Below are 25,462 nucleotides of genomic sequence, written 5' to 3' on the forward strand. Positions count from 1 at the left end.
GCGGGACCCTATGGAAGGACCCCAGCGGGGCTGCCTGCGGCGCGCCTGTCCCCGGTTCCCGCCGGTACGGGACGGAGCGCTGAGAAATCTTCAACTTTATTAACCGAGAACCACAAATAGTGCAACGGAACCGCAAAACAAGGCGACGGAACCGGGAACTCCCGGTAACGGAAGTGTCGTGTCGCGACAAGAGGCACAAGCGGAGATCCCCGCGATTGGTCGGTCCGGCATCCCGGAGGGCTCCGGACAGGGGACTGCACGTGCTGGTGGCACCGGGAGCTGCTCCGGGTCACCGGGAGCCTGGGTCACCGTGGTGGGGTCACCGGGAGCCTGGGTCACCTCTGGGGTCACCGGGAGCCTGGGTCACCTCGACGGGGTCACCGGAGCTTCTGGTCACCTCGTGGGTGACACCGGGAGCAGCTCCTGGTCACCGTGCCGGTGGCACCGGGCACAGGCAGCTTCAGGTGACCGTGACGGTGTCCCCGGGCACAGTGGTGGCTGCGGGAACAGAGAGGGGTCAAGGGAGTCCCAACACCGGGACAGGGAACAGGGTCACGGGAATGGTGTCATGGGATGGTGTCATGGAATGGTGTCATGGAATGGTGTCATGGAATGGTGTCACTGGGAATGGTGTCATGGAATGGTGTCATGGGAATGGTGTCATGGAATGGTGTCATGGAATGGTGTCACCGGGAATGGTGTCATGGAATGGTGTCACTGGGAATGGTGTCACCAGGAATGGTGTCATGGAATGGTGTCACTGGGAATGGTGTCACCGGGAATGGTGTCATGGAATGGTGTCACGGGAATGGTGTCATGGAATGGTGTCATGGAATGGTGTCATGGAATGGTGTCATGGAATGGTGTCACTGGGAATGGTGTCATGGGATGGTGTCACCGGGAATGGTGTCACTGGGAATGGTGTCACTGGGAATGGTGTCATGGAATGGTGTCACTGGGAATGGTGTCATGGAATGGTGTCATGGAATGGTGTCATGGAATGGTGTCATGGGAATGGTGTCATGGAATGGTGTCACTGGGAGTGGTGTCATGGAATGGTGTCATGGAATGGTGTCATGGAATGGTGTCATGGAATGGTGTCATGGAATGGTGTCACTGGGAATGGTGTCATGGGATGGTGTCACCGGGAATGGTGTCACTGGGAATGGTGTCACTGGGAATGGTGTCATGGAATGGTGTCACTGGGAATGGTGTCATGGAATGGTGTCATGGAATGGTGTCACTGGGAATGGTGTCACCGGGAATGGTGTCATGGAATGGTGTCACCGGGAATGGTGTCACTGGGAATGCTGTCACCAGCAGTGTCACGTGCACAGTGTCACCACAGTGTCATGGGAACAGTGTCACCAGAACAGTGTCATGTGCACGGTGTCACCAGCGCGGTGTCACCGAAGGCCCTGGGCTCACCGGGCAGGCTGAGGCAGGACGGGGTCCCGGCGCTGTCCCCGGTGCTGTCCCCAGTGCTGTCCCTGGCACTGTCCCCAGTGCTGTCCCCAGAGCTCTGTGGGGTCCCAGGCTCTGCCAGGCTCGGGATGGAGGCACAGCCGAGATTGTCCTGCTGGGAAACGCGGGGTCACCCTCCAGGGACACCGGGAGTGACCACATCCCACAGGGGACATGGGGACACTGAGAGTGACCACATCCCAGAGAGGACATGGGGACACCAAGAGTGACCACATCCCAGAGGGGACAAGGGGACACCGGGAGTGACCACATCCCAGAGGGGACACGGGGACACCGGGACACCGGGAACAGCCACATCCCACAGGGGACATGGGGACACTGAGAGTGACCACATACCAGAGGGGACACTGAGAGTGACCACATACCAGAGGGGACACAGGGACACCGGGAGTGACCATATTCCAGAGGGGACACTGGGAGTGACCACGTCCCGGAGGGGACACGGGGACACTGAGAGTGACCACATCCCAGAGGGGACACGGGGACACTGAGAGTGACCACATCCCAGAGGGGACACTGGGAGTGACCACGTCCCGCAGGGGACACGGGGACACGGGGTCACAGGGACATGGGGAGGGGACATGGGGACACCGAGAGTGGCCACTTCCTGGAGGGAACACTGGGAGCAGCCACATCCCAGAGGGGACATGGGGACACCGGGAGTGACCACATCCCAGAGGTGACACTGAGAGTGACCACATCCCAGAGGGGACACGGGGACACCAGGAGTGGCCACGTCCCAGAGGGGACACCAGGAGGGGACACCGGGACACCGGGAACAGCCACGTCCCAGAGGGGACACTGGGACACTGAGAGTGGCCACATCCCAGAGGGGACACCAGGAGGGGACACTGGGACACCAGGAACAGCCACATCCCAGAGGGGACACCAGGAGGGGACATGCCTGGGAGGGGACACGGGGAGGGGACACGGGGAGGGGACACGGGGACACAGGAGCAGCTCACCGGGGGCTCCTCAGGGGGCCCGGGCACGGCGTAGCCCAAACGCACCAGCTCTGCTCCCACATCCAGGCTCTGCGGGGACAGAGGGGATGGGACAGGGACAGCGGGGACAGGGACAGAGGGGACAGGGACAGCAGGGACAGGGACAGAGGGGACAGGGACAGCAGGGACAGGGACAGCAGGGACAGGGGGAATGGGGACAGGGACAGAGGGGACAGGGACAGAGGGGACAGGGACAGTGAAAATGTGGCCAGGGGACAGTGGGGAGCTCAGGGAATGCTGGGAATTGGAGTGTGGGGACACTCTGGGACACACCTGGCCTTGGCACTGGGAACACCAGGAGTGGGGACACCTGGGTTCACCTGGGGACACTCAGGGAAACTTGGGGACACTCAGGGACACCCGGGGACACCTGGGGACACTCGGGGACACCCAGGGATACGCCTAGCTGTGGCACTGGGAGCACCAGGAATGGGGACACTCGAGGACACCTGGGGGATATCTGGGGACACTCAGGGACACCCGGTGACACTCAATGACACTTGAGGACACACCTGGCCATGGCGCTGGGAACACCAGGAATGGGGACACCAGGGGACACCTGGGGACACTCAGTGACACTCAGTGACACTCAGGGACACTCAGTGACACCAGGGACACACCTGTCCGTGGCGCTGGGAGCACCAGGAATGGGGATACCTGGGGGACACCTGGGGGACACTCAGGGACACCCGGTGACACTCAGTGACACTGGGGACACTCTGGGAAACTCGGGGACACCCAGGGACACTCAGGGACACTTGGGGACACTCAGTGACACTCAGTGACATGCGGGGACACACCTGGCCGTGGTGCTGGGAACACCAGGAATGGGGACACCTGGGGACACCAGGGGACACTCAGGGACACCCAGGGGATATCTGGGGACACTCAGTGACACTCAGTGACACCCGGTGACACCGGGGACACACCTGTCCGTGGCACTGGGAACATCAGGAATGGGGACACTAGGGGACACTCAGGGACACTTGGGGACACTCGAGGACACTCAGTGACACTCAGTGACACACCTGTCCGTGGCGGCGGGCGAAGAGGCGCACGCTGGGCCGGGGGCAGGCCCCGCCCTGGCTGTAGCTGCAGATCCGAGCCAGCAGCGGCGCCCACTGCGCGCACTGGGTCAGGCGGTCAAACTCGTCCAGAGCCACCTCGGGCCAGCTCGGACCTGCCACACACAGGGGACACCGAGGGGACACATGGGACACACAGGGGACATGGAGGGGACACATGGCAGTGATACAGAGGGGACACAGGGTGACATGCGGCAGTGACACACAGAGGGTGACACACAGAGGGGACGCATGGTGGTGACACACAGAGGGGACACACGGGAGTGACAGACAGTGAGGACGCACAGAGGGGACACAGGGGACACCGAGGGGACACACAGAGGGGACACAGCGGGGACACACAGAGGGTGACACACAGAGGGGACACACAGAGGGTGACACACAGTGGTAACATGGTGGGGACACAGAGGGGACACACAGCGGGGACACATGGCAGTGACACACAGGGGACACACAGAGGGTGACACACAGTGGGGACACACAGAGGGGACACACAGAGGGTGACACACAGCAGTGACACACAGAGGGTGACACACAGTGATAACATGGTGGGGACACAGAGGGGACACACAGAGGGGACACACGGCAGTGACACACAGCAGGGACACACAGAGGGTGACACACAGGGGACACACAGCAGGGACACACAGAGGGTGACACACAGAGGGGACACATGGCAGTGACAGACAGTGGGGACGCACAGAGGGTGGCACACAGAGGGGACACATGGCAGGGACACAGCAGGGACACACAGTGGGAACACACAGAGGGTGACACACAGAGGGGACACATGGCAGTGACAGACAGTGGGGACGCACAGTGGGGACACACAGGAGACACACAGAGGGTGACACACAGTGGGGACACACAGAGGGTGGGCAGTGTCACCAGAGGAGAGTGGACAGGGTCTGTGCCACCCCCCGTGTGCCACCCCCAGGAGGGGACAGGGCCATGTGTCACCCTCAGGAGGGGACAAGGCCTGTCCCACCCCTATGTGTCATCCACAGGAGGGGACAGGGCTGTGCCACCCCCATGTGTCACCCCCAGGAGGGGACAGGCCTGTGCCATCCCCTTGTGTCACCCTCAGGAGGGGACAGGCCCGTGCCACCCCATGTGCCACCCCCAGGAGGGGAGAAGGCCTGTGCCACCCCTGTGTGTCATCCACAGGAGGGACAGGGCAGTGTGTCACCCCCATGTGCCACCCCCAGGAGGGGACAGGGCTGTGCCACCCCCAGGAGGGGACAAGGCCTGTGCCACCTCTGTGCCACCCCCAGGAGGAGACAGGGCAGTGTGCCACCCCCATGTGCCACCCCCATGAGGGGACAGGCCTATGCCACCCCCGTGTGTCACCCCCAGGAGGGGACAGGGCTGTGCCACCCCCGTGTGTCACCCCAGGAGGGGACAGGGCTGTCTTCCACCCCCAGGAGGGGACAGGGCTGTGTCACCCCGTGTGTCACCCCCATGAGGGGACAGCCCGTGCCACCCCCGCTCACCGTTGGGGACAATCCCGGCCAGGCTGCACTCGATGGCCTGGAAGGGCAGGCTCAGGAAGTCGCTCCTGCAGGGACACGGTGAGGGCGCTGCCAGGGGACACGGGGACATTGTCCCGGCAGTGTCACCCCCCTGGCACACCTGAGAGCCCGCAGAGCCTCGGGGGGGGCCTGGCCATTGTCCCCAAAGTCCACGTAGTAGAGCTCCAGGTGGCCGTTGTCCAGCGGGCCCAGCACCCGCGCGCGGTACCACTCGCCATCGGCCTCGTACGGAGCCGCCACGATGGCCCCGGGCTGCACCGACGGGGGGGGCACCTGGGGACACGGGGACAGTCAGGGCATGGGGACACGGGGACAGTCAGGGGACATGGGGACACGGGGACAGGCAGGGGACAGTCAGGGCACCTGGGGACACGGGGACAGTCAGGGGACATGGGGACATGGGGACAGGCAGGGGACAGTCAGGACATAGGGACAGTCAGGGGACAGGCAGGGGACATGGGACACAGGGACAGTCAGGGGACATGGGGACATGGGGACAGGCAGGGGACATGGGACACAGGGACAGTCAGGGGACATGGGGACATGGGGACAGGCAGGGGACATGGGGACAGTCAGGGCACCTGGGGACATGGGGACAGTCAGAGGACATGGGGACACGGGGACAGTCAGGGGACAGTCAGGACATAGGGACAGTCAGGGGACAGTCAGGGGACATGGGGACTGTCAGGGCACCTGGGGACATGGGGACAGGCAGGGGAAGAGTCAGGGGACATGGGGACAGGCAGGGGACATGGGGACACGGGGACAGTCAGGGGATGTGGGGACATGGAGACAGGCAAGGGACATGAGGGGACATGGGGACACAGGGACAGTCAGGGGACATGGGGACAGGCATGGCATCTGGGACACGGGGACACAGGGACAGGCAGGGGACACAGGGACAGTCAAGGGGACAGGCAGGGGACATGGGGACAGTCAAGGGGACGGTCAGGGGACATGAGGGGACATGGGTACAGTCAGGGAGCATGGGGACATGGGGACGGTCAAGGGGACACAGGGACAGTCAAGGGGACATGGGGACACGGGGACAGGCAGGGCACCTGGGGACATGGGGACATTCAGGGGACATTGAGACAGGCAGGGGACATGGGGACAGGCAGGGGGACAGTCAAGGGACACGGGGACAGGCAGGGGGACATGTGGACAGTCAGGGGGACATGGGGACAGTCAAGGGACATGGGGACACAGGGACACAGGGACAGTCAGGGGACATGGGGACATGGGGACAGTCAGGGGACACAGGGGGAGAGCACTGGGACAGGAGGCGACAGTGCTGGGACATGGGGACGTGGTGAGGGACAAGGAGGGGACACTGAGGTGACACAGAGGTGACACAGGTGACACTGAGGTGACACAGGTGACACTGAGGTGACACACAGGTGACAGAGGTGACTCACAGGGGGGCTGCTCTGGTAGAAGTGCCCCATCTCAGCTGTCAGTTTGTCCAGCTGCAGGGACACGGGGGGACAATGGGGGGACACAGAGCTGACACAGATGACACAGAGGTGACACAGGTGACACAGGTGACACAGGTGACACTGAGGTGACACAGGTGACAGAGGTGACTCACAGGGGGGCTGCTCTGGTAGAAGTGCCCCATCTCAGCTGTCAGTTTGTCCAGCTGCAGGGACACGGGGGGACAGTGGGGGGACACAGAGCTGACACAGGTGACACAGGTGACACTGAGGTGACACACAGGTGACACAGGTGACTCACAGGGGGGCTGCTCTGGTAGAAGAGCCCCATCTCAGCTGTCAGTTTGTCCAGCTGCAGGGACACGGGGGGACAGTGGGGGGACACAGAGCTGACACAGAGGACACAGAGGTGACACAGGTGACACAGAGGTGACACAGGTGACACTGAGGTGACTCACAGGGGGGCTGCTCTGGTAGAAGTGCCCCATCTCAGCTGTCAGCTTGTCCAGCTGCAGGCTGCGTGTCCCCAGCAGTTGGATCCAGAAGCGCCCGGGGCTCTCGGCGGCCGACACGTAAACGTCCAGGTGCTCGTCAGCGGGGAAACTGAAATCGGGGCTGGGCACTGGGGAGAGAGGGGAGCCCCAAATTCACACAGGTCACCCCAAAACCCACCCCAAATCCACAGAGATCACCCAAAAATCTGCCCTGAATCCACAGGGATCACCCCAAAATCGCACAGAAATCCCACACAGATCACCCCAAAATCTGCCCTGAATCCACAGGGATCACCCAAAAATCTCACAGAAATCACCCCAAAATGCACCCCAAATCCACAGAGATCACCCCAAAATCCCACAGGGATCAGCCCAAATCCACACAGACCACCCCAAAATCTGCCCTGAATCCACAGGGATCACCCCAAAATCCCCCTGAAATCACCCCAAAATCCCACAGAGATCACCCCAAAATCTCACAGAGATCCCACAGAAATCACCCCATAATCCCACACAGGTCACCCCAAAATGCACCCCAAATCCACAGAGATCACCCCAAAATCCCACAGGGATCACCCCAAAATCCCCCTGAAATCACCCCAAAACCCACCCCAAATCCACACAGATCACCCCAAAATCCCACAGAAATCACCCAAATTCCACAGGGATCACCCCAAAATCCATCCCAAATCCCACAGAGATCAGAGATTCCTCTGGGAAAGGCACAGGAGAGAGGGAATCCCCAAAAATCCCTCCGGGAATGGCACGGGAGGGACGGAAACCCCAAAAATCCCTCCAGGAAAGACACAGGAGAGAGGGAATCCCCAAAAATCCCTCTGGGAAAGGCACGGGAGGGAGAGAATCCCCAAAAATCCCTCTGGGAATGGCACGGGAAGGCGGGAATCCCCAAAAATGTCACCGGGAAAGGCACAGGAGTGATGGAGGGAACCCCCAAAACCCCTCCCCGCCCCCGGCTATCCCAACAAACCCATCCCCCCCGCAATTCCCAGCGGGATCCCCCCAGCGCCGCTCTCACCTTCAAACTTGGGCACGGGCGGCTCCTGCAGCTCCAAACCCGGTTCCAACAGCTCCAAGCCCCGCTCCAGCAGCTCCGAGCCCGTTTCTTGGAGCTCCGAGCCCGGTTCCAGCAGCTCCAAGCCCCGCTCCTGGAGCTCCAAGCCCCGCTCCTGGAGCTCCAAGCGCGGTTCCCGGAGCTCCAAGCCCGGTTCCTGCAGCTCCAAGCGCGGTTCCTGCAGCTCCATCCCCTCGCTCCCCGCCGTTCCCGTGCTGGCAGCGCTGTCCGGGCTGGCACCCGGTGGCCAGGGCACGTCCCAGCACTCCTGCCAGCCCTCGGGGACACCGGGCACACCGGGCACACCGGACACAGCGGGGCCCGGCCCCGGCAGCTCCCTCCGGTTGCCCAGGGGCTGCTTCCGAGGGCAGCGAGCCGCCGCCGCCTGCGCCAGCTCCTTGCGGAACGCTTTGTCCTCCGACAGCTTCTCCAGGATCAGCTTCTGCGAGAGCACGGGGTGAGCTCCCGAGGGGTTCGGGCACCCCAAAAATCAAACCCCGAGCCGCGCTCACCTTGGCCGCCTCCACCTCCTTGCGCGTCCCCAGCAGGCGGATGATGCGCAGCGGGGCCAGGCTGGCCTCGGGCTCGTGGCCGCACTCCACGCGAGCCCCCGAGCTCCGGCAGATGGCCCGCACGGTCTCCCCGCCTCGGCCTGCGGGGGTCGGGAACGGCCCGGAGGGAAAGGAGGGGTGGGGGAGAGGATTTGGGGTGATTTTGGGTGATTTTGGGAGGGTTTGGGGTGATTTGGGGGAGGGAAGTGAGGTTTGGGGAAGGGGAGGGTCTGGGGAGGGAAAGGGAGGCTGGGGGATGGAGGGGTGGGAGGGGAGTGTGGGATGTTGGGGAAGGAGTCTGGGGTTTGGGAAAGGAGTTTAGGATGGTGGGAAAAGGGTCTGGGATTTGGGAAAGGGTGGGAAGGGAGTCCAGGATGTTGGGGAAGGAGTTTGGGATTTGGGAAAGGAGTCTGGGATGTTGGGAAAGGGGGATTTGGGAAAGGAGTTTGGGATTTGGGAAAGAGCTGGGAAAAGGGTCTGGGATGTTGGGAAGGGAGTCTGGGATTTAGGAAAGGAATCTGGGATTTGGGAAAGGGGTGGGAGGGGAGTCCAGGATGTTGGGAAAGGAATTTGGGATGTTGGGGAAGGAGTCTGGGATGTTGGGAAAGGGAGTTTGGGATGTTGGGAAAGGAGTCTGGGATGTTGGGAAAGGAGTGGGAAAGGAGTCCAGGATGTTGGGAAATGAGTCTGGGACTTGGGAAAGGGAGTTTGGAATGTTGGGAAAGGAGTCTGGGATTTGGGAAAGGAGTTTGGGATTTGGGAAAGGAGTCTGGGATTTGGGAAAGGAGTTTGGGATTTGGGAAAGGAGTCTGGGATTTGGGAAAGGAGTTTGGGATGCTGGGAAAGGAGTTTGGGATTTGGGAAAGGGGTGGGAAGGGAGTCCAGGATGTTGGGAAAGGAGTCTGGGATTTGGGAAAGGAGTCTGGGATGTTGGAAAGGGAGTCCAGGATATTGGCAAATGAGTCTGGGATTTGGGAAGGGAGTTTGGGATTTGAGAAAGGGCTGGGAAAAGGGTCTGAGATGTTGGGGAAGGAGTCTGGGATTTGGGAAAGGAGTTTGGGATGTTGGGAAAAAGGTCTGGGATGTTGGGAAGGGAGTCTGGATTTTGGGAAAGGGGTGGAAGAGTCCCAGCATTTGGGGAAAAGGGGTGGAAGAGCCGCCGGGATTGGGGGTTCCCCCAGGATTTGGGGCTGTGGAAGTTCCCCCAGATTTGGGGTGTCCCTGTGGTTCTGGAAGGTTTCCCCATATTTTAGGGTGTCCCCAAATGGAATTCCCCCTCAGGATTTCGGGGTGCCCGTACCGATGATCCTGCCCACAGTTCTCTGCGGCACTCGCAGCTGCTCAGTGCTCTGGGATTGGGGGTTCTCCCAGATTTTAGGGTGTCCCCAGATGGAATTCCCCCCCAGATTTGGGGTGTCCCTGTGGCTATGGAAGGTTCCCCCACATTTTGAGTGCCCGTACCGATGATCCTGCCCACGGCTCTCTGCAGCACTCACAGCTGCTCAGTGCTCTGGGATTGGGGGTTCTCCCAGATTTTAGGGTGTCCCCAGATGGAATTTCCCCCCACACATTTTGGGGTTCCCGTACCGATGATCCTGCCCACGGCTCTCTGCGGCACTCGCAGCTGCTCAGTGCCCTGACATTGGGGGATCCCCCAGGATTTGGGGCTAGGGAAGTTCCCCCCAGATTTTTGGGGTGTCCCTGTATCTGTGGAACATCCCCCCAGGATTTGGGGTGTCCCCAAATGGAATTCCTCCCAGATTTTGGGTTCCCGTACCGATGATCCTGCCCACGGCTCTCTGCGGCACTCGCAGCTGCTCGGTACCCTGATTTGGGGGATCCCCCAGGATTTAGGATGTCCCCAGATGGAATTTCCCCCCCATATTTCAGGGTTCCCGTACCGATGATCCTGCCCACGGCTCTCTGCGGCACTCGCAGCTGCTCGGTGCCCTGACATTGGGGTGTTCCCCAGGATTTAGGATGTCCCAAATGGAATTTCCCCCCACATTTTGATGTGCCCGTACCGATGATCCTGCCCACGGCTCTCTGCGGCACTCGCAGCTGCTCGGCCACGGGGGCGCTCTCGGCCACGATCCGCAGCACGGCCGCCCTGGCCCGGCACACCTGGCCCGGCGAGCCCGAGATCTGCACCAGGGACTGGCCCCCCTCGTCCTCCTCCTCCTCCTCCACATCGATGTGAGCTCCGGTCTCCTGCCGCAGCTGGGACACGCGGGGAGGTGACACTCACGGGGGGTGGCACTCACGGGGGGGTGGCACTCACAGGGAGGTGACACTCACAGGGACTGGCACTCACAGGGATGTGGCACTCACAGGGACTGGCACTCACAGGGAGGTGACACTCACAGGGATGTCACACTCAGGGATGTGGCACTCACGGGGAGGTGGCACTCACAGGGATGTGACACTCACAGAGATGTGACACTCACAGGGACTGGCACTCACAGGGATGTGGCACTCACAGGGAGGTGGCACTCACAGGGATGTCACACTCAGGGATGTGACACTCACAGGGAGGTGGCACTCACAGGGAGGTGGCACTCACAGGGACTGGCACTCACAGGGAGGTGACACTCACAAGGAGGTGGCACTCACAGGGAGGTGACACTCACAGGGACTGGCACTCACAGGGAGGTGACACTCACAGGGAGGTGGCACTCACAGGGAGGTGACACTCACAGGGACTGACACTCACAGGGATGTGCCACTCACAGGGAGGTGACACTCACAGGGATGTCACACTCAGGGATGTGACACTCACAGGGAGGTGGCACTCACAGGGAGGTGGCACTCACAGAGAGGTGGCACTCAGGGATGTGACACTCACAGGGACTGGCACTCACAGGGAGGTGACACTCACTCACGGTCACCACTCCCGGTGCCCCCGGTGACCCCTCCCGCTGACCCCAGTGACCACTCCCAGTGTTCCCAGCACTCCCGGTGCCTCTTCCCGGTGCTCTCGGTGCTCTCGGTGCTCCCGGTGACCCCACCTGGGGCTCCCGGTGTCCCCTCCCGGTGCTCCCGGTGTCCCCTCCCGGTGCTCCCGGTGTCCCCTCCCGGTGTCCCCACCTGGTTGATGGTGGCTCCCCGGCGGCCGATCAGCGATTTCATCGCGCTGCGGGGCACCCGCACCGCCACCTCCAGCCCCTCGTCCGCCACCACGGTCACCTGCACCTCTGAGGGGACAGCGGCGACAGCGCTGTGTCCCCAAGGGCTCCCCGGGGGACACGGACGGGGTGGCACCCTCCAGGACACGGGGAATTCCCGGTGGGAAAAGCGACTCCGCTTCCCAGGGATCCCCACAGGGTCCCCACGGTGTCCCCACGGTGTCCCCAGGGTGTCCTCAAAGTGTCCCCAGGGTGTCCCCAGGGTGTCCCCGGGCCCCGGTGAGGGCCCCGCACCCACCTCGGCTCTCCCGGTAGCGCCGGTACAGGATGTAGAGCACGGTGGCCGCGGCCGGGACTCCCAGGAGCAGGGCTGTTTTCTGCAGGCTGCTCAGGCTGTGCACGGAGCCGCGTCCCGCCATGGCCGGCTGCGGGCGGGGCTCACCGGGACTTACCGGGGCCTTACCGGGGGTTACCGGGAACCCACCGGGGGCTCCCGCTGCGGTCGGGCCGCGTTGCTCCCCCCAGCCCGGTGACTCGCCGGTTGTCTCCCCCCTCCCGTACCCTCACGGAGGGTTCGGCTCCGGGCCCGCCGGTGCAGGCCCCGGGCCCGGTGCACCGGCAGCGCGGCCCCCGCAGCCACCTCGGCCGCGCCTCCCGGGTGGTCTCACGGTACCTACAGGTTCCGGGGGCACCCCCCGGCCCCACAGCGGCCCTGGTTCCGCCCGGCCCGGCCCCGAAAGGCCCCGGTTCGGGCCTGGTCCCGGTTCGGGCCCGATGCGGCCCCGGTGCCGCCGCCGCCGCCTCCCGCGCCCCGCCGCTGGCCCCGCCCCCTCCCGCTCTCCACCAATCACATCGCGGCTCCTCCCCCTTCAGCCAATCACAGCGCAACTCCGCACCGGTCCCGTCCAATCACCGCCTGCGGAGCAGCGGCCAATCCCCGCCAGGCCTCCCACGGAGGAGGGCGGGAAATAACGGGAATAAAGCAGCCAATCAGCGGCGAGCAGTGGGGGTGAACCAATCAGAGAGCGGAAAAATGCGAATTCCCGCCCATTTGTTTGAGTGACAGGTATGCAAGCCTATAGGAGCTCGGAGCGCTGCGAGGGGCGGGGCGGGGCTCTAACGCCGCCGCCGGTGTCCCCGCGTGCCCCCGTGACGGAGCCCCCGGACACGCCGTCCCCAAAATCGCTTTTATTCCGCTCAAACGCAGCCGCCGCCACTCCCCACTGTCCCCGTGGGACACCCACGGGTGACAGAGCCTCGCCAGGTGCCGCATTCCCGGCACGTGCCTGCGTGGGAGCACCCGCAGGTGTCCCCAGGTGCAGGGGCGGTCCCGGTGATCCCGGTGGTCCCGGTGGTCCTGGTGGTCCCGGTGGTCCCGATGGTCCCGGTGGTCCCGGGGTCGGGCTCAGCGGGGTCAGGGCTGGTCCCGGTGGTCCCGGAGGTCCCGGTGATCCCGGAGGTCCCGGAGGTCCCGGTGGTCCCCGGGCCCCTCTCAGCGCGTCCCCGCGGGGACATCGGCGGGGTCGGCGGCGAAGAGCTCCCGGTAGAGCGGGGGGAAGGAGGCCGAGACCACCCCGGGGTGGAGGCGGCGGAAGGCCTGGACCTGCTCCAGGTGCTGCGAGCAGAGAGCGCGGAGCTGGCCCGGGGAGGGCAGCTGGGGGGGACACGGCTGTCACCGCGGGGACACGGCTGTGACACCGCGGACACACTTGGGGACACGGCTGTCACCGCGGGGACACGGCTGTGACAGCACGGGCACACGTGGGGACACGGCTGTCACCGCGGGGACACGGCTGTGACACCGCGGGCACGCGTGGGGACACGGCTGTCACCGCACGGACACGTAGAGGGGACCCTCTACTCCCGCAGCGCCCCAGTGTCCTCCCCAGTGTCCCCTCCCCGTGTCCCTTCCCGTGTCCCCCCCAGTGTCCCCTCCCCGTGTCCCCTCCCCGTGTCCCCTCCCCGTGTCCCCTCCTCTCCCGGTGTCCCCTCCCCGTGTCCCCCCCGGTGTCCCCTCCCAGTGTCCCCTCCCCGTGTCCCCCCCGGTGTCCCCCCGTGTCCCCCGATGCCCCCGCCGTGTCCCCTCCCCGTGTCCCCTCCCCGTGTCCCCTCCTCTCCCGGTGTCCCCTCTCCGTGTCCCTCCCCGGTGTCCTCCCGTGTCCCCCCCAGTGTCCCCTCCCCGTGTCCCCTCCTCTCCCGGTGTCCCCTCCCCGTGTCCCTCCCCGGTGTCCCCCCGTGTCCCCCCCAGTGTCCCCTCCCCGTGTCCTCCCCGGTGTCCCCCGTGTCCCCACCCTGGCCAGGAGTCCCTCGCGGCGGGTCCGGCGCAGCAGGAGCCGGAAGGCGACATCCAGATGTCCCTGGAGCCGGGCCACCCGCGGCCGGTCCTGCAGCCACGGCCGGCCTGGGGACACCACAGGGTGAGGGGACAGGGACAGGTGAGGGGACACGGACACAGTGTGGGGACACCACAGGGTGTGGGGACACGGACACAGTGTGGGGACAGGGACACAGTGTGGGGACACCACAGGGGTGAGGGGACACGGACAGGTGAGGGGACACGGACAGGTGAGGGGACAGGGACACAGTGTGGGGACAGGGACAGAGCTGGGGACAGAAAGCGTCTGTGATAGGGGGTGCGACAGACGACACGCAGGGTGGGGACACCTTGGGGACACCCTGGGGACACTGTGGTGACACCCCATCCCGCTTTAGGACAAACCCCGCGGGTTTGGGGCAAACCCTCCCTGGGGAGCCCGGGGGGAGGGACACGGGGACACGGGGACACCGGGACACGGGGCGGGGACGCTGGGAGGACACGGGAGGGACACGGAGAGGGACACGGAGGGGGTACATGGAGGGACACAAGGGGGACACGGGGAGACGCTGGAAGGACACGAAGGGACACGGCGGGGACACGGAGGGACACAGGGGATGCTAAGGGGACACGGAGGGACACGGGAAGGTGCTGAGGAGACACGGAGGGACACGGGAGGACACGGAGGGGACATGGATGGACACGGGAGGACACGGAGGGGGACACGGGGGATGATGAGGGGACACGGAGGGATGCTGGAGGGACACGAGGGGACACGGAGGGACACGAGGGGATGCTGAGGGGACACGGAGAGACAGAGGAGGACACGGAGGGCACACGGGAGGACACGGAGGGGACATGGATAGACACAGGAAGACACGGAGGGGACACGGGGGTACATGCAGGGACATGAAGGGACACGAGGGGATACGGAGGGGACACGGAGGGGGACACGGGGAGATGTTGAGGGGACACGGGAGGACACGGAGGGACACGAGGGGATGCTGAGGGGACACGGAGGGACACGGGAGGGACACGGGGGATGATGAGGGGACACGGAGGGACACACGGGGGATACTGAGGGGACAGGAGGGGACACGGGAGGATGCTAAGGGGACACAGGGGGACACGGGAAGGTGCTGAGGGGACACGAGGGGACAGGAGAGGATGGTGAGGGGACATGGATGGACACGGAGGGACACGAGGGGATGCTGAGGGGACACGAGGGGACACGGAGGCACACGGGAGAGACACGGGAGCGTGCTGAGGGGACACGGGGGGATGCTGAGGGGACACGGAGGGGACATGGATGGACACCGGGGATGATGAGGGGACACAGAGGGACACGGGAGGGTGCTGAGGGGACACGGAGGGGACATGGATGGACACGGCGGGGACACGGAGGGATGCTGGAGGGACACGAGGGGACACGAGGGGATGCTGAGGGGACACGGAGGGGACACGGGGAGATGCTGAGGGGACATGGATGGACACAGAGGGACACGAGGGGATTCTGAGGGGACACAGGGGGACACGGAGGGGACATGGATGGACACGGGAGGACATGGAGGGACACGGGAGGATGCTGAGGGGACACGGAGAGACATGGAGGGATGCTGGAGGGACACGAGGGGACACAGAAGGACACGGGAGGATGCTGAGGGGACACGAGGGGACACGGAGGGATGCTGAGGGGACACGAGGGGACACGGGAGGATGCTGAGGGGACACGAGGGGACACGGGAGGATGCTGAGGGGACACGAGGGGATGCTGAGGGGACACGGAGGGGACACGAGAGGATGCTGAGGGGACACAGAAGGACACGAGGGGACACGAGGGGATGCTGAGGGGACACGCGGGGACACAGAGGGGACAGGGCGGTGGCTGACCGGCGTTGACGAGCAGCAGCGCGCTCAGCAGCCCCAGCTCGCTCTCGGAGCAGCGCAGCGCGCTCAGCCCCTGCGCCAGGTCGAAGATGGACGCGACGAGCTCGGGACACCCTGGGGACAGCTCCGTGTCACCTCCCGTCCCCGCGCTGTCCCCGCGCTGTCCCCCACCCGCGTCGCCGCCCTACCCAGCGAGCGGAAGAGCTCCGGCCCGGCCAGTTTGCCCTCGAACAGAACCGTGCGGGTGGCGGCGTCGAAGGCGCGACACATCCGGACCAGGACAACCTCCATGGCACCTGTGACCCCCGCGGGGCGGCGACAGCGCTGCTGGCACCGGCGACACCGCCACCCGCCACCAGGGGCTGCGGCGGGGACACCGCGGTGGTGGCCCGGGGCGGTGTCACCTCCCCAGGGAGGATGAGGGGACTTTTAGGGATTGTCACCTCGCTGTGGGACACACGGGATTGTCACCTCCTCAGGGAGGATGAGGGGACTTTGGGGACTGTCACCTCCCCGTGGGACACACGGGATTGTCACAAGGGGACAGGCTGGTCCTAGGTCTGGGGACAGTGGGACAGGGTGGCCTGGGGCTGGGGACAGAGAGACAGGGTGGCCTGGGGCTGGGGACAGGGGGACAGAGTGGCCCTGGGACAAGGACAGCAGGGTGTCCCCAGGGTGGGGGACAAGGAGATGAGGGGTACCCAGGACTGGGGACAAGGGAGTGAGGTGGCCCTGGGGATGGGGACAAGGGCACAGGGTGTCCCTGGGGCTGGGGACAAGGGGACAAGGTGGCCCTGGGGATGGTGACAATGGGATGGGCTGTCCCTGGGGCTGGGGACAAAGGGACAAGGTGGCCCTGGGGTTGGGGACGAAGGGATGGGGTGGCCACAAGTCTGGGAATAAGGGGACAGGATGGCTCTGGGGCTGTGGAGAAAGGGGACAGGGTGGCCCCGGGGCTGGTGACAATGGAATGGGGTGGCCCTGGGGCTGGTGACAATGGAATGGGCTGTCCCTGGGGCTGGGGACAAGGGCACAGGGTGTCCCTGGGGCTGGGGACAATGGGATGGGCTGTCCCTGGGGCTGGGGACAAGGGGACAGGGTGTCCCTGTGACTGTGCACCGGGCCCGCGGTGGCCCTGGTTTGGTGGCAGTGGCCCTGGGCGGGTGGCAGTGGCCCTGGGCGGGTGGCAGTGGCCCTGGGCTGGTGGCAGTGGCCCTGGGCTGGTGGCAGTGGCTCTGGGCTGATGGCAGTGGCCCTGGGCTGGTGGCAGTGGCCCTGGGCGGGTGGCAGTGGCTCTGGGCTGGTGGCAGTGGCCCTGGGCGGGTGGCAGTGGCTCTGGGCTGGTGGCAGTGGCCCTGGGCTGGTGGCAGTGGCCCTGGGCTGATGGCGGTGGCCCTGGGCAGGTGGCAGTGGCCCTGGGCGGGTGGCAGTGGCCCTGGGCGGGTGGCAGTGACCCTGGGCGGGTGGCAGTGGCCCGGGGACGCGGTGGCCCTGGGCTGGTGGCAGTGGCCCTGGGCTGGTGGCAGTGGCTCTGGGCGGGTGGCAGTGGCCCTGGGTTGGTGGCAGTGGCCCTGGGCTGGTGGCAGTGGCCCTGGGCGGGTGGCAGTGACCCTGGAGCGGGTGGCAGTGGCCCTGGGTGGGTGGCAGTGGCCCTGGGCTGGTGGCAGTGACCCTGGGCGGGTGGCAGTGGCCCTGGGCGGGTGGCAGTGGCTCTGGGCTGGTGGCAGTGGCTCTGGGGACGCGGTGGCCGCGCACCAGCCTTGAGCAGGACGATCTGGTCGTGCTGGCTGAGCTCCAGGAAGCCGCGCAGGCGTTTGGCGAACTCCACCACGCGCTCGATGGCCTCGGTGACACGGCGGGCACAGCGCTGCCACATCTCTGCCATGGGCTGCGGGAGCGGCTGTCACCCCGGGGCCACCCCTGGGGACACCCCTGGGGACAGCCGTGTCCCCTGCCCGCCCCGCACCTGGCTCTGGTAGGCGCAGATCTCCTCGCGGGTGAAGGTGGCCCAGCGGTGTCCCTGCAGCTCCTCGGCGCGGGGGTGACACGTGGCGCGGTGTGACAGCAGGACACTCTGTGTCAGCAGCTCTGAGGGGACACGGGTGACACAGTGTGACAGCAGGACACTCTGTGTCAGCAGCTCTGAGGGGACACGGGTGACACAGTGTGACAGCAGGACACTCTGAGGGGACACGGGTGACACAGTGTGACAGCAGGACACTCTGAGGGGACACGGGTGACACAGTGTGACAGCAGGACACTCTGTGTCAGCAGCTCTGAGGGGACACGGGTGACACAGTGTGACAGCAGGACACTCTGTGTCAGCAGCTCTGAGGGGACACGGGTGACACACTGTGACAGCAGGACACTCTGTGTCAGCAGCTCTGAGGGGACACGGGTGACACACTGTGACAGCAGGACACTCTGTGTCAGCAGCTCTGAGGGGACACGGGTGACACAGTGTGACAGCAGGACACTCTGAGGGGACACGGGTGACACACTGTGACAGCAGGACACTCTGAGGGGACACGGGTGACACAGTGTGACAGCAGGACACTCTGTGTCAGCAGCTCTGAGGGGACACGGGTGACACAGTGTGACAGCAGGACACTCTGAGGGGACACGGGTGACACAGAGTGACAGCAGGACACTCTGAGGGGACACGGGTGACACAGTGTGACAGCAGGACACTCTGAGGGGACACGGGTGACACAGTGTGACAGCAGGACACTCTGTGTCAGCAGCTCTGAGGGGACACGGGTGACACAGTGTGACAGCAGGACACTCTGAGGGGACACGGGTGACACAGTGTGACAGCAGGACACTGTGTCAGCAGCTCTGAGGGGACATGCAGGGCTTGGGGACAGGCGTGGGGACATGGAGGGTGGCCCGGTGTGTGACCTCGGCAGGTCACCAGCGTGGAGCATCCACGGGTGTCACACGCAGGTGCCACCGCCCACGGGTGACAGAGCTGGGTGCCATCAGTGATGGAGTCGGGTGTCACCCCCGTGGAGCACCCGCAGGTGACATCCCGAGGTGCCACCAGCCCTATGTCCCACCATCCCTGCCCGAACAGGTGACACTGCCACCCCCAGGTGACAGTGACAGTCCCCAGGGCCACTCACCGATCTCCAGCCCCGGCGGTGACTCCGGGACGCCGCCAGCACCGGGGTCAGGAGACGGCGCTGTCCCCGCTGTCCCCGCCCTGTCCCCATCCTGTCCCCGCTTTGTCACCTCCTCCGCGGGGACAGCGGGGGACAGCAGGGGACAGCGCCCCGCGGGGGGTGGCTGCGGTGTCCCCTGCGCCTCCCGTTCCTGCTCCCGCTGTTCCCCCTTTCCCCATTTGCCCTGCGGTTCCGGCTGGTCCAGCTGTTCCAGATGTTCCAGATGTTCCCGGTTCTCCCGCCGTTCCAGCTGTTCCAGCTGTTCCCGGTTCTCCCGCCGCTCCAGCTGTTCCAGATGTTCCCGGTTCTCCCGCCGCTCCAGCTGTTGCAGCACCTCTGCCTGCAGCCGGTCCCGCTGCTGCTTGGACATGCGGCCGAACTTGACGGCTGCGGGGACAGAGGGGACAGCGGGTGACACGGGGACAGAGGGGACAGCGGGTGACACGGCGGTGTCGCAGAGCCGCCACACGGCTCTTCCTCACCGACTGTCACCGGCGCCAGGGTGGGGACAAGTGTCCTCGGGGGAGGGGACGGGTGGCTCCAGATTTAGGGGACAGATGGGAGGGGACACCGGGGGAGCGGGGTCCAGCTGTCCCCAAGGTCACAGGGCGGTGTCCCAAGGGGGTACAGATGTCCCCAGGGTCACAGGGCGGTGTCCCCAGGGAGTAGAGATGTCCCCAGGATCAAAAATCGATGTCCCCAGGTCACAGGGGGGTGTCCCCAGGGTCAGGGGGAGGTGTCCCCAGGGGGTACAGATGTCCCCAGGGTCACAAACCGATGTCCCCAGGGTCAGAGGGAGGTGTCCCCAGGGGGTACAGATGTCCCCAGGGTCACAGATCGATGTCCCCAGGGTCACAGGGCGGTGTCCCCAGGGGGGCACAGGTGTCCCCAGGGTCAGGAGGAGGTGTTCCCAAGGGGGTACAGATGTCCCCAGGGTCACAGGGCAGTGTCCCCAAGGGGGCATAGATGTCCCCAGGATCACAGGGTGGTGTCCCCAGGTCACAGGGCAGTGTCCTCAGGGTCACGGGGAGGTGTCCCCAGGGTCATGGGGAGATGTCCCCAAGCCCGGAGCCGGGTGTCCCAAGGGTCACAGGGTGGTGTCCCCAGGGGATACAGATGTCCCCAGGGTCACAAATTGATGTCCCCAGGCTCAGTGGCGCTACCCCTGCGGTGTCCCCAGTCCCCTGTGTCCCCAGGCCCAGTGTCACCGTCCCCAGAGTCACAAATCGATGTCCCCAAGCCCAGTGGCGCTGTCCCCGCTGTCCCCCCGCTGTCCCCCCGCTATCCCCTTGTCCCCGCGCTGTCCCCGCGCTATCCCCACGCTGTCCCCGCGCTATCCCCGCACTGTCCCCACGCTGTCCCCGCTGTCGCCGCGCTGTCCCCGTGTCACACACCGGCCCGGGACATGCCGAGGCGCAGACACTTCTGCAGGCGGCAGTGCTGGCAGCGGGTGCGGGTGGCGCGGTCGATGTCGCAGCGCTGCCCGCGGCTGCACGCCAGGCTGGGCCCGCGCCGCTCGCTGCGCCGGAAGAAACCCTGCGGGACACGGCGACACCGGGGACATGTGGCACCAGTGGCACCGTGTCACCAGTGGCACCGTGTCACCAGTTTCACCAGTGGCACTGTGGCACTGTGGCACCAGTGTCATCAGTGTCACAGCACGGCACCCCGTGGAACTCCCACATCAACCCATGTCCCGGTGTCCCCACTGTCCCCTTATCACCCCGTCCCCATGTCCCCCGTGTCCCTCTGTCCCCATCTCCATATCCCCCCCGTCCCCGCTGTCCCTATGTCCCCCTGTCCTCCTGTCCCCCTGTTCCCCTGTCGCCATGTCCCCATGTCCCCCTGTCCTCCTGTCCCCCCCGTCCCTGCTGTCCCCATGTCCTCCTGTCCCCCTGTCCCCATATCCCCGTGTCTCCGTGTCCCCACTGTCCCCTCATCCCCCATGTCCCCATGTCCCCCTGTCCCCATGTCCCCTTGTCCCCATATCCCCGTGTCTCCGTGTCCCCACTGTCCCCTCATCCCCCATGTCCCCATGTCCCTCTGTCCTCCCCATGTTCCCCTATCCCCCTGTCCCCCTGTCCCCATGTCCCCCCGTCCCCGTGTCCCCCTGTCCCCATGTCCCCCTGTCCCCATGTCCCCGTGTCCCCGTGTCCCCACTGTACCCTCATCCTCCATGTCCCCATGTCCCCATGTCCCCGTGTCCTCATGTCCTCATGTCCCTCTGTCCTCCCCATCCCCCCTGTCCCCATGTCCCCATCCCCATGTCCACCTGTCCCTCTGTCCCTGTCCCCATATCCCTCTGTCCCCATGTCCCCATGTCCCTCTGCCCCCCTGTTCCCCTATCCCCATGTCTCTCCCTGTCCCCATGTCCCCAATGCACCCCCCATCCCCATGTTCCCACATCCCCCCTTGTCCCCAAGGTCCCCATGTCCCCCCTTACCTCTCACATGTCCCCATGCCCCCAATATGGCCCCCCATGTCCCCCCCCGTCCCCCCTGTCCCCGGTGTCACCTTGCAGCCCTCGCAGGTGATGACCCCGTAGTGCACCCCGGAGGATTTGTCCCCGCAGATCTTGCAGGGAATCACCTCGATGTGGGCTGGGGGGACACGGGGACAGTGACACGGGGACACTGGCACAGGACACCAGCAGTGCCACCCGTGTCCCCAACGTCCCCGGTGTCCCCTGAGCCCCCCCCCCCCGATGTCCCCAATGTCCCCAGTGTCACCCAGTGCCGGCGGCTGCCGGAGCCACAAAGCCACAACTGGGACACGGCCCCGGGGCAGGAAACGCGCGGGGCCCAGTACAGCACTGGGAGCTCCCAGTATGGCCCAGTACAGCGCTGGGAGCTCCCAGTATGGCCCAATACAGCGCTGGGAGCTCCCAGTATGGCCCAGTGCAGCGCTGGGAGCTCCCAGTATGGCCCAGTACAGAGCTGGGAGCTCCCAGTATGGCCCAATACAGCGCTGGGAGCTCCCAGTATGGCCCAGTACAGCGCTGGGAGCTCCCAGTATGGCCCAGTACAGCGCTGGGAGCTCCCAGTATGGCCCAGTACAGCGCTGGGAGCTCCCAGTATGGCCCAGTACAGCGCTGGGAGCTCCCAGTATGGCCCAGTACAGCGCTGGGAGCTCCCAGTATGGTGGCACACCTGGACATGTGTGTGACACACCCAGACTGGTGTGACACTCACTCAGACAGGTGTGACACCCTGACATGTGTGACACCCCACTCACATGTGACACACCTGGACATGTGTGAGACACACCTGCACATGTGTGACACTCACACAGGTGTGACACACTCAATACATGTGACACCCGGACACGTGTGACATCTGGACATGTGTGACACCCCACTCACATGTGTGACACTCGGACACGTGTGACACCAGGACACGTGTGACCCCCGCTGCCCGCGTGTCCCCTCCCTCCTCTTCCTCCTGCCCCAGTTTTTTGGGGCCGGCGCCGCCCGCGCATCCGGCCGGGGGGGCCCGGGGGGGACCGGAGGGTGACAAAGGGGGACAGCGGGGGACAGGGGGGGACAGGGGGGGACAGGGGGGGACACCGGGTTTGGTGGCGCTGACTCAGCCCCGCGCCCCGCATTACTCAGCCCGTGCCGGGAAGCGCCGCGGCGGGGCCGCTCCTGCCGGGAACCGGGGACAGCGGGGACAGCGGGGACAGCGGGGACAGCGGGGACAGCGGGGGCACACACGGGAAACTGGGGCACTGGGGACACTGGGGAGCCGGGAACTGGGGCACTGGGGGTACCCACGGGGCACTGGGGCACTGGGAGAACTGGGGGCACCCACGGGGCACTGGGGGCACTGGGGGCACCCACGGGGAACTGGGGGCACCGAGGACACTGGGGAACCGGGAACTGGGGGCACCGGGGACTGGGAGAACTGGGGCACTGGGGGCACTGAGGCATTGCGAACTGGGAGAACTGGGGCCCCGGGAACTGGGGCACTGGGGGCACTGGGGGTACTGGGGCACTACGAACTGGGAGAACTGGGGGCACCCACGGGGAACTGGGGCATCGGGAACTGGGGAGCCGGGAACTGGGGTACCGGGCAACTGCGAACTGGGAGAACTGGGGCACTGGGGGCACGGGGGGCACTGGGGAACCGGGAACTGGGGCACTGAGGCATTGCGAACTGGGGACACTGGGGGTACTGGGGAACCGGGAACTGGGACACTGGGACACTGGGAGCACCTACTGGGAACTGGGCCACTGGGGAACTGCGGAACTGGGAGAACTGGGGACACTGGGGGAACTGAGGGTACTGGGGAACCGTGAACTGGGGGCACTGGGGGCACCCACGGGGAATTGGGGGCACCCGGGGGCAACCAGGAACTGGGAGAACTGGGGACACTGGGGACACTGGGAGCACTGGGAGCACTGGGAGCACTGGGAGCACTGGGGGCACTGGGAGCACTGGGAGCACTGGGGGCACTGGGAGCACTGGGAGCACTGGGAGCACTGGGAGCCGCCCCCCAATCCCCCCCGCCCCCCCCCGTACCCGGGACCAACAACTGCGACAGCAGCACCAGTAACGAACTGGGGCGTACTGGGACATACTGGGGCACACCAGTAACGAACTGGGGCGTACTGGGACACACTGGGATACACCAGTAACGAACTGCGACACATCAGTAACACACCAGTAACACACTGGGACACACCAGTAATGAACTGGGACACACTGGGACACACTGCGAAACACCAGTAACACACTGGGACACACCAGTAACGAACTGGGACCCTTACCAGTATCCCCGGCATCATCCATCCCAATCCCCCAGTGTCCCCCAGTGTCCCCCAGTGTCCCCCAGTGTCCCCCAGTGTGCCCCAGTGTCCCCCAGTGTCCCCCAGTGCCCCCCCAGTGTCCCCCAGTGTCCACCAGTCCCGGGGACTCCCCAGGATCCCCCCGGCAAAACCCGCCCCGGGCACCGCGACACGGGGGACAGCGGGGACAGAGGGGACAGGGAAAGGAAAAGGGGACACGGAAGGGACACCGGGGACAGGCGGGACAGAGGGGACAATGGGGACACAGAGGGGACACAAATGTCCCCAGCCCCCAGGGTGCCCCCCCTCGGTCCCCAGGGTGGGGGTGGCGCGGCGCCACCTGCGCGTCCCCGCCGTTGTCACCGCGGGGTCCCCCGGGGTCCCCTCCCCCCCCCCGCCGCCACATCAAGGGAGGGACCCGCAGGTGCGGGGGGGGAGGGGCGCGGCTGGGGGAGGGGGAGGGGACACGTGTGACATCTGGGACACGGGTGTGGGACCTGTGACACACGTGTGGGACCTGTGACACACATGTGGGATGTGTGACTCACATGTGGGACCTGTGACATGCATGTGGGACCTGTGACTCACATGTGGGATGTGTGACACGCGTGTGGGACCTGTGACGCGGATGTGGGATCTCTGATTCACATGTGAGACCTATGACACATATGTGGGACCTGTGACATGCATGTGGGACCTGTGACTCATATGTGGGACCTGTGACACAGGTGTGGGACCTGTGACACACGTGTGACACGCTCCTGTGTCCTGAAACACGCGTGATCCCGTGTGACACACAGGTACAGCCTGTGACACACGTGTGACACACCTGTGCTCCCTATAACACACGTGTACACCCTGAAACAGGTGTGTGCATGCCAAAACACACACGTGTGTCCTGGAACACACATGTATAGCCTGTGACACACCTGTGCTCCCCATAACACACGTGTACAGCCCGAAAAACAAATGTGTGCCCTGGAAAACACATGTACAGCCCGTGTCACACCTGTGCTCACCAAAACACACATGTACAGCCCATGGCACACATGTACAGCCTGTGACAACCTGTGCTCCCCATGACACATGTGTACACCCCAAAACAGGTGTGTACAGTCTGAAACACACACGTGTGTCCTGGAACACACATGTACAGCATGTGACAAACATGTACAGGCCGTGTCACACCTGTGCTCCCCATGACACACATGTGCAGCCTGTGACACACCCGTGCTCACCAAAACAGGCGTGTGCAGCCCATGACACACCATAACACACATGTACAGCCCGTGTCACATCTGTGCACACATGTACACCCTGAAACAGGCGTGTACAGCGCGAAAAACACACGTGTGTCCTGGAACACAGGTGTCCAGCCTGTGATGCACCTGTGCCCACTGAAACACACATGTACAGCCCTTGACACACCTGTGCTCCCCATAACACAAGTGTACACCCTGAAACAGGTGTGTGCAACCCAAAATACACACATATGTTCTGGAACACACATGTACAGCCTGTGACAAA

At 64.7% G+C, this 25,462-nt stretch overlaps 2 protein-coding genes across 3 annotated transcripts; both read right to left on the reverse strand.

Annotated features, from left to right (window-relative positions):
- Positions 1 to 80: 80 nt before the first annotated feature.
- On the reverse strand, positions 81 to 12,563 carry TDRKH (tudor and KH domain containing). Of its 2 annotated transcripts, none has more exons than XM_033082708.2 (12): positions 12,083 to 12,563; positions 11,747 to 11,853; positions 10,684 to 10,879; positions 8,621 to 8,760; positions 8,073 to 8,550; positions 7,001 to 7,164; positions 5,207 to 5,379; positions 5,068 to 5,132; positions 3,518 to 3,669; positions 2,451 to 2,519; positions 1,429 to 1,576; positions 81 to 498 (listed from the first exon to the last, which is right to left on the reverse strand). In XM_033082708.2, the coding sequence occupies exons 1-12, from the start codon at positions 12,201 to 12,203 to the stop codon at positions 461 to 463; spliced, it is 1,851 nt and encodes a 616-aa protein (XP_032938599.1). In that variant the 5' UTR covers positions 12,204 to 12,563; the 3' UTR covers positions 81 to 460. The 2 variants fall into 2 exon arrangements, with proteins under 2 accessions (XP_032938599.1, XP_032938598.1); XM_033082707.2 differs by having other exon boundaries at positions 1,429 to 1,579.
- A 652-nt stretch (positions 12,564 to 13,215) lies between these two features.
- RORC (RAR related orphan receptor C) lies at positions 13,216 to 23,726 on the reverse strand. Its single transcript, XM_033082581.1, has 11 exons — positions 23,670 to 23,726; positions 23,367 to 23,456; positions 21,664 to 21,783; positions 20,544 to 20,685; positions 19,111 to 19,536; positions 17,952 to 18,073; positions 17,741 to 17,873; positions 16,174 to 16,281; positions 15,989 to 16,099; positions 14,076 to 14,185; positions 13,216 to 13,438 (listed from the first exon to the last, which is right to left on the reverse strand). The coding sequence occupies exons 1-11, from the start codon at positions 23,724 to 23,726 to the stop codon at positions 13,277 to 13,279; spliced, it is 1,581 nt and encodes a 526-aa protein (XP_032938472.1). The 3' UTR covers positions 13,216 to 13,276.
- Positions 23,727 to 25,462: the final 1,736 nt, after the last annotated feature.

The sequence above is a fragment of the Catharus ustulatus genome, chromosome 30 (genome assembly GCF_009819885.2).
Source record: "Catharus ustulatus isolate bCatUst1 chromosome 30, bCatUst1.pri.v2, whole genome shotgun sequence".
Lineage (NCBI taxonomy): Eukaryota > Metazoa > Chordata > Aves > Passeriformes > Turdidae > Catharus > Catharus ustulatus.